This window comes from Haematobia irritans, chromosome 4 (assembly GCF_050003625.1).
Source record: "Haematobia irritans isolate KBUSLIRL chromosome 4, ASM5000362v1, whole genome shotgun sequence".
Lineage (NCBI taxonomy): Eukaryota > Metazoa > Arthropoda > Insecta > Diptera > Muscidae > Haematobia > Haematobia irritans.
The window spans coordinates 181180852-181195428 of record NC_134400.1 but is presented as its reverse complement, the minus strand read 5'-3'; the positions used below and the strand labels follow the sequence as shown (position 1 = coordinate 181195428).

Here is a 14577-nt window from a genome sequence, read left to right as displayed (position 1 = left end):
ATGAATTAAGCTCCTTTTCGCTCTAGGACGCATAGTTTAGGAGATATGAGCAAAACAAGTTTTTCATATAAAAATTTCAATTTTTTCAGTATTTGGATGGAATTTTCGATTTTTTGGAGATGGTCATGAATTAAGCTCCTTTTCGCTCTAGGACGCATAGTTTAGGAGATATGAGCAAAACAAGTTTTTCATATAAAAATTTCAATTTTTTCAGTATTTGGATGGAATTTTCGATTTTTTTGGGGTGGTCATGAATTAAGCTCCTTTTCGCTCTAGGACGCATAGTTTAGGAGATATGAGCAAAACAAGTTTTTCATATAAAAATTTCAATTTTTTCAGTATTTGGATGGAATTTTAAATTTTTTGGGGGTGGTCATGAATTAAGCTCCTTTTCGCTCTAGGACGCATAGTTTAGGAGATATGATCAAAACAAGTTTTTCATATAAAAATTTCAATTTTTTCAGTATTTGCATGGAATTTTGCTTTTTTTTGGGGTGGTCATGAATTAAGCTCCTTTTCGCTCTAGGACGCATAGTTTAGGAGATATGAGCAAAACAAGTTTTTCATATAAAAATTTCAATTTTTTCAGTATTTGGATGGAATTTTCGATTTTTTGGGGGTGGTCATGAATTAAGCTCCTTTTCGCTCTAGGACGCATAGTTTAGGAGATATGAGCAAAACAAGTTTTTCATATAAAAATTTCAATTTTTTCAGTATTTGGATGGAATTTTCGATTTTTTGGGGGTGGTCATGAATTAAGGTCCTTTTCGCTCTAGGACGCATAGTTTAGGAGATATGATCAAAACAATTTTTTCATATAAAAATTTCAATTTTTTCAGTATTTGGATGGAATTTTTCTTTTTTTTTTGGGTGGTCATGAATTAAGCTCCTTTTCGCTCTAGGACGCATAGTTTAGGAGATATGAGCAAAACAAGTTTTTCATATAAAAATTTCAATTTTTTCAGTATTTGGATGGAATTTTCGATTTTTTGGGGGTGGTCATGAATTAAGCTCCTTTTCGCTTTAGGACGCATAGTTTAGGAGATATGAGCAAAACAAGTTTTTCATATAAAAATTTCAATTTTTTCAGTATTTGGATGGAATTTTCGATTTTTTGGGGTTGGTCATGAATTAAGCTCCTTTTCGCTCTAGGACGCATAGTTTAGGAGATATGAGCAAAACAAGTTTATCATATAAAAATTTCAATTTTTTCAGTATATGGATGGAATTTTCGATTTTTTGGGGGTGGTCATGAATTAAGCTCCTTTTCGCTCTAGGACGCATAGTTTAGGAGATATGAGCAAAACAAGTTTTTCATATAAAAATTTCAATTTTTTCAGTATTTGGATGGAATTTTACTTTTTTTTTTGGGTGGTCATGAATTAAGCTCCTTTTCGCTCTAGGACGCATAGTTTAGGAGATATGAGCAAAACAAGTTTTTCATATAAAAATTTCAATTTTTTCAGTATTTGGATGGAATTTTCGATTTTTTGGGTGTGGTCATGAATTAAGCTCCTTTTCGCTCTAGGATGCATAGTTTAGGAGATATGAGCAAAACAAGTTTTTCATATAAAAATTTCAATTTTTTCAGTATTTGGATGGAATTTTCGATTTTTTGGGGGTGGTCATGAATTAAGCTCCTTTTCGCTCTAGGACGCATAGTTTAGGAGATATGAGCAAAACAAGTTTATCATATAAAAATTTCAATTTTTTCAGTATTTGGATGGAATTTTCGATTTTTTGGGTGTGGTCATGAATTAAGCTCCTTTTCGCTCTAGGACGCATAGTTTAGGAGATATGAGCAAAACAAGTTTTTCATATAAAAATTTCAATTTTTTCAGTATTTGGATGGAATTTTCGATTTTTTGGGGGTGGTCATGAATTAAGCTCCTTTTCGCTCTAGGACGCATAGTTTAGGAGATATGAGCAGAACAAGTTTTTCATATAAAAATTTCAATTTTTTCAGTATTTGGATGGAATTTTCGATTTTTTGGGTGTGTTCATGAATTAAGCTCCTTTTCGCTCTAGGACGCATAGTTTAGGAGATATGAGCAAAACAAGTTTTTCATATAAAAATTTCAATTTTTTCAGTATTTGGATGGAATTTTGCTTTTTTTTTTGGGTGGTCGTGAATTAAGCTCCTTTTCGCTCTAGGACGCATAGTTTAGGAGATATGAGCAAAACAAGTTTTTCATATAAAAATTTCAATTTTTTCAGTATTTGGATGGAATTTTCGATTTTTTGGGTGTGGTCATGAATTAAGCTCCTTTTCGCTCTAGGACGCATAGTTTAGGAGATATGAGCAAAACAAGTTTTTCATATAAAAATTTCAATTTTTTCAGTATTTGGATGGAATTTTCGATTTTTTGGGGGTGGTCATGAATTAAGCTCCTTTTCGCTCTAGGACGCATAGTTTAGGAGATATGAGCAGAACAAGTTTTTCATATAAAAATTTCAATTTTTTCAGTATTTGGATGGAATTTTCGATTTTTTGGGTGTGGTCATGAATTAAGCTCCTTTTCGCTCTAGGACGCATAGTTTAGGAGATATGAGCAAAACAAGTTTTTCATATAAAAATTTCAATTTTTTCAGTATTTGGATGAAATTTTCGATTTTTTGGGGGTGGTCATGAATTAAGCTCCTTTTCGCTCTAGGACGCATAGTTTAGGAGATATGATCAAAACAAGTTTTTCATATAAAAATTTCAATTTTTTCAGTATTTGGATGGAATTTTGCTTTTTTTTTGGGGTGGTCATGAATTAAGCTCCTTTTCGCTCTAGGACGCATAGTTTAGGAGATATGAGCAAAACAAGTTTTTCATATAAAAATTTCAATTTTTTCAGTATTTGGATGGAATTTTCGATTTTTTGGGTGTGGTCATGAATTAAGCTCCTTTTCGCTCTAGGACGCATAGTTTAGGAGATATGAGCAAAACAAGTTTTTCATATAAAAATTTCAATTTTTTCAGTATTTGGATGGAATTTTCGATTTTTTGGAGATGGTCATGAATTAAGCTCCTTGGACAAACTTCACGTTTGTCCAAATTATTATGAATTTATTACTATTTATTTATGATTTTCTTTTATGAATTTTTAATGAATTTCAATGAATTACTCTTTAATGAATTGCATTTTTGGATTAATGAATTATGAATTAAATTGTACTCTCTATTTTGCTTTGAATTATAAATGTGAATTATTTTGAATAACTTTTAGTAAAATCTTACTAAATTATTATCGATAAAAATCTATTGTGAATTTTTCCTAAATGAATTTAGTACTCTAAGCTCTCATCGGTTTAAGACGCTTTCTTTTGTATTCACTTTCCCTCCAACTTTCAAACGGTGAGCATCAAAAACCATTTCTCCTCTCCTTTACTTTCTTCTATATTTTAAATAAACCATTGTATTACCATCTAAACTAAAACATTCCTGTGTTATCATTTATTTTCTTTCCGGTGGTTACTTCCTCATAACATTGTTGATTGTTTCTCATTGCTCTGAGAAATAATCAACAAAACCCGCTCATACAGTCCACTTGCTTTCTACAGGGGTATCTCACCAAACAACACATCACCTGGTTGCTCCACTTCTCTGCTTTGAAATCCCCCCACAACCCTTTCATGGTCCTCCGTAGCCGTTCACTGGTAACTACACCATAAAATCCACAAACATCAACATTAACATCACAATCCACAACACTGAGGTAATCCCCCATCTCTTTACCATAGTTAGTTGTGTGAAACCGCCGGTAAGTGATACAAATCGCAAAACGTATGCAAACACAAAAAACGGGAGTGATCGGTAGTAAATCGCGAAAAACAAAACAGTATAAAAAAGGTAATAAATTTATTAAAACGGTAAAGGAAAAGGATTGAAAGTCAATTAAAACATTAAGTATTAAGGAAAGTGTTCGATAAAGACGTTAAAAATTGTGTAAAAGTGAAAGAAATATGGTTTAAATTCCAAAAAGTTTAGAAAATATCACTAAAAAGTTGAATAAAATCGTTAAAAATCTCTAAATATAAACATATTGCCTTAAATAATGTGCTAAAACTCTCGTAGATTGGGTTTTCAATGCGCCGAAACGGAATGAAATGAAATAAAAGCTAATATTTCCCATATCGACAGAAAAAATTGTGTTTGCAAACGTTTGTTGTATGTTTGTATATATGTCCCCATATATCTAAAACGTTAAAGTGCAATAGTGCGAATTTTCCATATTATATTTGTGAAAAAAAGCTAAAATTGGGTAATTCCCTGGTGTCCGTCCGTCTAACGGTATCAAAACGGTTTTTTCGAAAAAAAATCTTCCAAAATTTGCAAAGTGAAGGTCAAAGCGGTCAAGAATTTCATATTTATGCATATTTCTATATTCATGTATGGTTGTTTGTATATCGTTTCAACAAATGCATAAACGAAGTTCAGTGACTTTGCAATGTAAATGTAAAAGTAAATAAAAGAATAACAAGAAGAAGAATTTCCCCTTTTGCTTTGCAAATAAATTCATTGCTATTTGCTTTGTGAACATAGAATTCCGAAAGCAGTGAAATTGTGAATATAAAAAACAAACAAAAAATTACAGTTCCACCATTATCCACCATCAAATAAACAGGTATTTCTATTATTATTTTTTTTCCTTTCATTTCGTTTATTTCCATCAATTCTCTTGGTTGATCTCATCAATACATTCCACAATAACAATATACATATGATCATATGACAATCATTGTTGTTTAGTGTGTTGCCATATTAATCCCACTAACATAATAAAAAGGTGTGAAATTGACTTGAATTCAAGCAATTGGAATTAAAAGCGTATTGCATGATAATCACCATTTTCAAATATGTTACCGAAAGTAAAATAGAAGACAATACACCGGTTTGATCGTATTACACATTCAATTTCACATATACACATTACATACAATTGCACAATCATCTCTATATAATCGCACAAGCACTAATCCCATTTGCACTTTATTAATTTTTACATATCATGAATATATATTAACATACACCGAAATTAAAATCAACATATCATTTATTTATATTATTTATTTATGGAAAAATTTATTTGAGTGTCTAATATACGGTACATGCGAAAATTTTAATGCATACACAGAGAGAAAAATTAATCAAATCCCAATAATATTGAAACGAATACCCAAAAGAATACAAACACATACAGCCATTTGTGGTACATTTAATTTTGCACAACAATTCATCACCATAAACATTTCAACAATACACGTGGAAGAATTCTTTACACTGTGAAAAATTTTTCTGTCGTTTAATTAAATACACTTGGAAAATCGCCATTTTCGTTTAAATGCAATTATCAAAATATCATAAAATAAAACTATTGGTCCAAGTACACTTGGGAAAAAATATATAGAAAGAATTAAATTTCTGCCCAAATTACACTTAGAAAAAATACTAATGTGGGAAAAAAAACACGCGTAAAATTTAATTTTGATCGAAATATTCTAAAAATTAATTATTTGCATCAAAATAGAATTTAAAGGAATATTATAAAAGGGAAGTAATTAAATAATTTGATCGAATTACACTGAAAAAAATATATATAAAATTTAAAAATCCGAAATACACTTAAAAAAAATATTATAAAGTCAATAATTTGGATTAAAACTACACACAAACCAATTTTGCAAAGCCAGATTAAAATACACTCAAAAAATTACATCATTTTGATAAAAATTACACTCAAAAAAAAAAAAGTTTGCTAAATTTGATTAAATTCACTTACAAATATCAAGTTTGATAAAAGTGCACTCTACAAAAATTAAATACAATTAAAAAATCTAAAATTCACTGAAAAACTAAGACATTTTTCAAACAATACACTCAAAAAAAAATCTGATTAATAATATTGAATAAATAAACTTAATAAATTGATTTTTTTAATTAAAATACAATAAACGCAAATTATTAAAAAAAAAAAATACAAAGAAATGAAAATTCTCTAATTTTATCAAAGTACACTGCGAAAAAGTAATTTTGATCAAAAAGCAAAATTCTCTAATTTTCATCAAAATATATTAAAAAATCCAAAGTTTATTAAAATCTCTAATTTCGATCAAATACACTCAACAAAATATTTTCGAATTTTGATCTGAATGCATTAAAAATATTTGTAATTTCGATCATATCTCTCGTTTAAAATATAAAAATTGCTTATTATTATTATTAATTTTGGTTTGCACACAAAATCCAAAATTTTATTAAAATATTTACATTATTTGTCAAAATACGCGTAAAATCAAAATTGGCTACGAAAAAAAATTGAAACATACCCAGTACACTTTAAAAAATTTTCTTCGGTATCATCATAACACACTGCAGAGAAAATTCAATTTCAATCTGAATTACACTGAAGAAAATAACTCTCGATTTAATTAAGTACATTACGGAAAATTATTCAAAATTACGACACTCAGAAAAATTTTTCCTTTGTCACCCAAAATATACACTGATCAAATCAACGATTGCAACTACACTCAAAACCAACATCAACGTATGGTTTATGTATAACTCACCAAAATAACAGGTAAATTGTGTAAAGTGAACATACAACGAATATTATTTGAAATCAAAACTAGCGGCTTATATGGAAAATTGTGAACATTTATCGCAATTTCCGAATCCGAACAATAACTACATCTCTGCTCATATGTTTAAAAAGTCGAAAATATCATCGCAAAATAAAACACATTTTTATCGCTATAAAATATAACATTTACATCTCTGCTTATACGATTAAAAAGTGAAATCTAACTGAAATCTAATCTCAATGCCGAGTTGGCTTGTAAAACATAATTTTCTCGCTCTGTAAAATTAACATCTCTTGCTCTGTGAGCTGTATTATTATATTTGTCTATTGTGCTATATCGAAATTTGAAGAAATTTTTTAACTTTATTAAGGATATATGATTTTTTCGAAGACACTCAAGAAAGTCGTATTTCTTTTGAATTGGTTCAATATATTTCTCGTTGAAACTTAAATTTCTCGCTCTGTGAAGCTTACTATTATATGGCCTGTTGTGCTTACAAGAGTATTTGGAGGAATTGTTGAACTTTCTTGGAGACATATGATTTTTTTTCTATTCTAATGAATTTTAGAAAGTCATAGTTCATTTGAATGAGTTCAATATATTTCGCTAAAATCGAACTTTACTGTGAAACACTCTCAATGAAATTTGATAACATCTTCTCTCCTCAATGAAAGATAAAACTTTGTTTTTTATGAAAATCATCTATTTCTGTTGAAAATTTGGTTTGAATCAATTTTTATCGAAATCGAATTCGTCAATTTCGTCACATTCTATATAAAATAGAACATCTCGGTATTTGTGGGAACAAAATTAAATTTTTTTCAATTACATTTCATGAACTGCAATCAATTAAAATTGATTCATTACATTTCTTTGCATATTTAACTCATCAGTTATTCTCTTGAACAAGTAAACTACTATATTTTCGCAACATTTGCAAACACCGCTAATTAGTTTATTGGTTCAGGGGATACATTTTCTCATTAAACGCGAATAAACGGTTGGAGGTCACCCGCAAAACTTCACATTTACATTTCATATACGTAAACATTTTGGTTCTCACTGAGTATCAACGATTCTGTTTTATTCCATCGATAAATCCCGCAGATTCGATTTTCCCGACTAAGTCGACGGATTTTAATAACGATATAATTTGATTTGTTACCGATATGAATCCTACAAATAATCCTAGTGACCCTTCATCTGGACATTCTGGATCCAGCGGTTCTTCAAATATCAAAGCGGCGGGAACTGCATCTCCTGCTTACGACAGATTTCTCTTCGATTGTGAATATTTGATACTTTTCTGTACACAATTCGAACAGTGTGATATCGGAGACCAAACGGACTCTGTATTGGAAGTCAAATTGGAAGACTTGGAAAAAAGATGGCAACAACTTCAAACTTCGTACCAAACTATAATGCTATCTCCAAGCTCTACTGATCCAAAGGACATTAAAGCTAATGCTAAGATAAATTTTAATGCCAGTTCAGAGGCATATTATACCGCAAGGTCTCAAATTTTAGATATTCTAAGAATATCTGGAGGCCATACACGACAACAAGCCAGACATAGTCTAATTCCCGAATATGTTCCGCAGAATCGAAATCCTGTTCCAATCTCCTCTCATGAGTCGAACGACAGCTATATTAAAGTCCCTCCTTGTGATACCGAGGTGTTTAAAGGTGGTTACGAGGAGTGGCCCTCGTTCCGTGACATGTTCACGGCAGTTTATGTCAATCATCCGAAATTAACCCCCGCTCAAAAACTTTACCATTTACGCAATAAGACCAGAGGCCCAGCTGGAGCAATTGTCAAGCGTTATACTTTATGCAATGAGAATTTCTCTTTGGCGTGGGACGCGCTCAAGTCTCGCTATGAGAATAAACGAGTTTTGGTCGACAATCAATTAAAAATTCTCTTTAATATACCCGTTGCATCTGTAGAGAACAGTGAATCAATTCAAAGGATTCAATCTACAGTTAATGATTGTTTATGTACACTTCGAACGCTCGATGTCGACGTAAGTGGTTGGGATCCAATTCTCATTTATTTAATTTCTACTAAATTACCCGATGAGACTCTTTCTCTATGGGAACAATCCCTTAGATCTCATCGAGAATTGCCAACATGGAACCAACTTGATGAATTTTTGATAAATAGATTCGAAGTAGTTGAACGCATATCAAGTATTCGATACACCAAGCAGCAACATACCAACTCATCTCAAATCTCCAATAAAACTGATCATACCATTAAAGGCTCATCTCAGGGCTCTGGCAAGATTCAAACGTATCATTCTCAAGAAAAACTTGCATCTACATGCATTCTTTGTGAAACAAATCATACTTTGCGAGTTTGTCCGAAGTTCCGACAACTTACCGCACAACAACGTGTAGATGTGGTATACAAACATAAAATTTGCAGTAATTGTCTTTCATCATCTCACCTCAAAACGAACTGCAAAAGCATTAACACTTGTATTATTTGTCATAAATCCCATCACAGTTTGCTTCATCTCAGAAATAATTACAATGAGAATAAAAACCGAGGTCCTGTAAACAATGAATCTATAAATGAAAGCCAGAATCATCAAAAGCCCACTAAAAATGTTACAAATCAATTGTCGTTAGATGAAGGTCCCTCTTCGTCAAGGCAAATTAATTCCTCACACATTCAAGCAAATTTTGCTTCAAATAATGATATGATTTTGCTTCGAACTGCTTTAGTGCAGATTGAACACATGGGAGAATTTTTCACGGTCAGAGCTCTAATAGATCCGGGCTCTCAACGAACTTTTATTTCTCAGCGAATCCAGAACCTATTACAGCTTCCAACAATTAAGGCCAACTTTGAGATATCAGGAATTGGAGGTCAAATTCAGAAATCTGACAAGCTATGCCAGATGGTTATAGTTTCGAAAAACCGAGACATTCGTTTTAGCGTATCTGCTATTGTATTACCAAATGTAACCAAGAAACTTCCTACTGTTTCATTCGAAATTCCGAATCCTTCTGAATTAAACGATCTCGAGTTGGCGGATCCACATTTTAATAAGTCTTCCCATATTGATTTGGTTCTTGGAAACGATTCTGAACGTTTCATTAACATTGACGGAATCAAAAAGAATATATGTGGAGAAACCTCTGCGTATAATACAATATTCGGTTGGGTACTTAGTGGTCCAATGCGGACTGAAACTATATTATCATTCTCTGTAAATGTTCTCGAATCCGAAGGGACTGCTCTCAGCGATTTGTTGAGAAAATTTTGGGAACAGGAAGAAGTACCAACCTCCCATCTCGTCTCAGCTGCTGATGCGTTCTGTGAGGAATTTTATAAAAAAACTACTACTCGAATTTCAAATGGTCGTTACATGGTGAGACTTCCTTTTAGGGAAGAGTTTTCTCAATCAATGTACTTGGGCTCATCGAGATTTATTGCTATGGCACAATATAATCATATGGAACGCAATTTATCCAAGAATTCTGAATTAAGAACTCAATACAATGAAGTTCTCAACGAGTACATTGAACTTGACCACGCAGAAGAGACATCGTCTCGTGAAATATGTTCCGATGGCAAGTTTAACTCATTTTATTTACCACACCATGCGGTGATACGACCCGAACACAAGTCGACAAAAGTTCGAATCGTCTTTAATGCATCACGGAAAACAAAGTCAGGTTTCTCCCTGAATGATGTATTGCATACGGGTCCGACTTTACAATCTGATCTCACCTCTATAATTTTGAATTGGCGGAAATATCAATACGTTTTCTGCGGTGATATTCAGAAAATGTATAGACAAATTCTTTTACACCCGCATGACAGACCCTACCAACGTATTTTATTGCGGGGTTCTACAGATGGTCCTATCAAAGACTATCAACTTAAAACTGTCACTTTTGGCATCAACTGTGCCCCTTTTCTCGCTATACGCACTCTATTGCAATTAGCATCTGAGTATGAAGGAAAATATCCCAGAGTTGCGGAGATTCTTAGGCGGGAGACATATGTTGATGACATTTTGTCGGGAGGTTTCTCAATGGAAGAAGCGCTGAAGGCACAAGCTGAATTAATTGAAGTTTTAACTCAAGCAGGATTTCCTCTCAAGAAAATAATAGCAAATGACCCGGAATTACTTTCTCACATCCCATCTCAAGATTTATACGATTCAGACTTCTTGCGGTTTCATGAATCAAGTTCAACAAAAACTTTAGGAGTGAAATGGAATGCTTTATCCGATTCATTCACATATTCATTGGAACCCTTTGAATGTAATCAATTGATGACAAAGCGCATGGTATTATCGGCTATTGCGCAATTATTTGATCCTGCGGGGTGGATAGCTCCAGTCATCATCAGATCCAAAATCTTAATGCAGCAGTTATGGCTCGAAGGTATTGGATGGGATGACAACCTTAGCCCAGAATCTCAATCAACCTGGGAGAGGCTGGTGTCTGATCTTTCTCACGTAAATTCCATTACTATACCAAGATGGTTACAATACTGTCCAAGTGACAAACTAGAGATTCACGGTTTCTCAGATGCGTCTCAGGCCGCATATTGTGCATGCGTTTATATTCGCTGCCAAACTCAAAAATTTGTCGTCTTCTCTAATCTGCTTGTTGCTAAAAGTAAAGTTGCACCGCTTAAACCAGTTTGTTTACCGAGATTGGAATTGAATGGCGCATATCTTTTAGCGAAGCTGGTTAAATACGTTGTCTCAACATTAAACTTTAAATTCAGTGCCATAACATTATGGACAGATTCTTCCATAGTACTGGGATGGCTTTCGAAACCCCCTTGGTCTTGGGAGACATATGTGGCGAATCGGACCGCTCAGATTCACGATCTGGTTCCGGAAGGTATTTGGCGTCATGTTCCCACGCATGATAACCCAGCCGATTTAGGCACTAGGGGCTGCCGGCCCCAAGATTTGGTTGATAATTCTTTATGGTTTAATGGTCCGAACTGGTTGACTAGGCCACACACAGCCTGGCCAGAAAATAATCCCCTTGTGGCTCCGGAGATCGGAAAACGTACAACCGTTCACACATATCATGATGCGATTGAGGAGCCAGACATCTTACTCAGATTTTCGTCCTATACTCGTGCATTACGAGTAATATCATATATGTTTAGATTTTACAACAATTGTCTCAGTCGAATTAAATCGAGATCGAGACTTTCGCAACCATTTCTTACGCAACATGAGGTGAAATTGGTGAAATTTCGTCTAATCACATTATCTCAGAGTAAATTTTACCCAGTTGAATATAACAATCTCCTTCAGTCTAAATTAATAGAAAATAAGAGCACATTGAAGTGTTTGAATCCTTTTCTTGATCAAGAGAATATTATGCGAGTGAATGGAAGGCTGGCTGATTCATCTCTGTCGTACAACGAACGCTACCCTATAATTCTTCCGGGGAATTCTCGTCTCTGTTTTTTATATTTGTCACACTTACACCAGGTGCTGGCACACGCTGATTGTACCCTAATGTGTAGGATGGTACAAACAGAATTTTATATCTCACGTCTGAAACCAAGAGTGAAAAGTATCATACATAAATGTAAAACATGCATCATATTTAAACAGAAATCATGCAGCCAAATAATGGCTCCTCTTCCACCCTTGAGATGTACTCTTTCTCCTCCCTTTCATATAACAGGCATTGATTTTGCAGGGCCTTTTGAACTAAAAAGTTCCACATTGCGAAGATCTCCTATCATAAAAGGCTACGTCTCAATTTTTGTCTGTTTCGCGACTAAAGCTATCCATTTGGAGCCTTGCTCGGAACTCTCATCACTGGCATTTGAAGCCGCATTCACACGATTCGTCGGGAGGCGGGGGCTACCCCAAAGGGTTGTTTCCGATAATGGGAGAAATTTTATTGGGGCTAGTCGGAAAATGCTGAAAGAATTCGCCAGCTTTGTTAAAACGACAGCTCACGATATCTCTCAGAAATATTCAGCTCATGGCTTCGAATGGCAATTTATTCCACCCCACGCACCCCATATGGGAGGACTGTGGGAATCGGCGGTCAAAAGCTTTAAGCATCATTTTAAGCGCATTGCTGGAGCACACCGATTCACATTTGAACAATTTGCAACAATTCTCGCACGAATAGAGGGAATTCTCAATTCACGACCGATCTCAGCAATCTCAGAGGATCCCTCAGATTTGTTGGCACTGACACCAGGTCATTTTTTAAAAGGGTCACCGATCATGTCCTTCCCAGAAACACCAGCACAGAATATTTCACTAGTTAATAGATGGACGAAGTTGAAAGCTCTTCACCACCAATTTGCCATAAGGTGGAAAGAGGACTACCTCAAAACTCTACATAAACGATATAAATGGAAAAACTCTTCCCCGAATTTAAAGATAGGTGATCTCGTTGCAGTAATGGATGATCTGCTTCCACCTAACGACTGGCGTTTAGGTCGAATTGTTGATACTCACCGTGGTTCCGATGATAATATACGGGTGGCGGATGTTAGAATCGCATCCGGGATAATCACACGACCAATTGTTAAATTATGCTACTTACCACTTCTAGATCAAACTCCTTCCGACTCATCCACCTAACATTAGAACCTCTCATGATCATTACTTTTCCCAACTTTTTCTTTCCCACTCCATTTCCATTTCCTACACTAAAGTCATATCCCATTACAGATCCTTTCATCCCAAAATGTCGTATCATCGGGTTTATGAATGCGCCATTTGCAAGGAAAGGCACTCTTTGCGTGACTGTCCTATTTTTATTATGATGACGGTAGCGGATAGACGGGTTACAGTACGCAATCACAAGTACTGTATGAACTGCCTCGCGAAAAGCCACACTGTTGAGAACTGCCACTCTTCGCAAACGTGCCGAAAGTGCGGTTACCAGCACCATACGATGCTTCACCCTCAGATCTCCTTGACTCCTACAGCCACGACTCCATCCTGCTTCACCCCGAGAACGACCACTAGAAGACCCAACACCACTCCGCAAACCAATGCATCTGCACGACGACGGCCGACAGTAACTCGTACTGTAAGGACTACAAGACGAACGATGAAGAAGAATCCGATAGCCCAGCAACCTGCCTCGTCGACCCGGAGGCCAACGAAACCAAACCGAGCCAATAAGAAGAATAAGAAGCGTCCAGCAAAAGCAAAACTGAACCAGCAGGTGCTCGCAGAAGCCATCAAGTCCTTAGCCACGGTCCTATGCCAACCAGATTTTGCGTAAGAGCAAGGCCGGGGGCATGGACAAACTTCACGTTTGTCCAAATTATTATGAATTTATTACTATTTATTTATGATTTTCTTTTATGAATTTTTAATGAATTTCAATGAATTACTCTTTAATGAATTGCATTTTTGGATTAATGAATTATGAATTAAATTGTACTCTCTATTTTGCTTTGAATTATAAATGTGAATTATTTTGAATAACTTTTAGTAAAATCTTACTAAATTATTATCGATAAAAATCTATTGTGAATTTTTCCTAAATGAATTTAGTACTCTAAGCTCTCATCGGTTTAAGACGCTTTCTTTTGTATTCACTTTCCCTCCAACTTTCAAACGGTGAGCATCAAAAACCATTTCTCCTCTCCTTTACTTTCTTCTATATTTTAAATAAACCATTGTATTACCATCTAAACTAAAACATTCCTGTGTTATCATTTATTTTCTTTCCGGTGGTTACTTCCTCATAACATTGTTGATTGTTTCTCATTGCTCTGAGAAATAATCAACAAAACCCGCTCATACAGTCCACTTGCTTTCTACAGGGGTATCTCACCAAACAACACATCACCTGGTTGCTCCACTTCTCTGCTTTGAAATCCCCCCACAACCCTTTCACTCCTTTTCGCTCTAGGACGCATAGTTTAGGAGATATGAGCAAAACAAGTTTTTCATATAAAAATTTCAATTTTTTCAGTATTTGGATGGAATTTTCGATTTTTTTGGGGTGGTCATGAATTAAGCTCCTTTT

General features: G+C 34.3%; 2 protein-coding genes across 2 annotated transcripts; both read left to right on the top strand.

The window, feature by feature from the left end:
• The first annotated feature begins 3958 nt into the window (after positions 1-3958).
• Positions 3959-14247, top strand: LOC142234410 (uncharacterized). The gene is made up of 2 exons (XM_075305535.1): positions 3959-4613; positions 13263-14247. The coding sequence occupies exon 2, from the start codon at positions 13279-13281 to the stop codon at positions 13822-13824; it is 546 nt and encodes a 181-aa protein (XP_075161650.1). The 5' UTR covers positions 3959-4613; positions 13263-13278; the 3' UTR covers positions 13825-14247.
• On the top strand, positions 7743-13172 carry LOC142235884 (uncharacterized). The gene has a single exon (XM_075307136.1). The coding sequence runs from the start codon at positions 7743-7745 to the stop codon at positions 13170-13172; it is 5430 nt and encodes a 1809-aa protein (XP_075163251.1).
• Positions 14248-14577: the final 330 nt, after the last annotated feature.

Excerpts from the sequence above, each read along its gene's own strand:
- LOC142235884 (XM_075307136.1), top strand. The coding sequence starts at position 7,743 with ATGAATCCTACAAATAATCCTAGTGACCCTTCATCTGGACATTCTGGA.
- LOC142234410 (XM_075305535.1), top strand. The coding sequence starts at position 13,279 with ATGTCGTATCATCGGGTTTATGAATGCGCCATTTGCAAGGAAAGGCAC.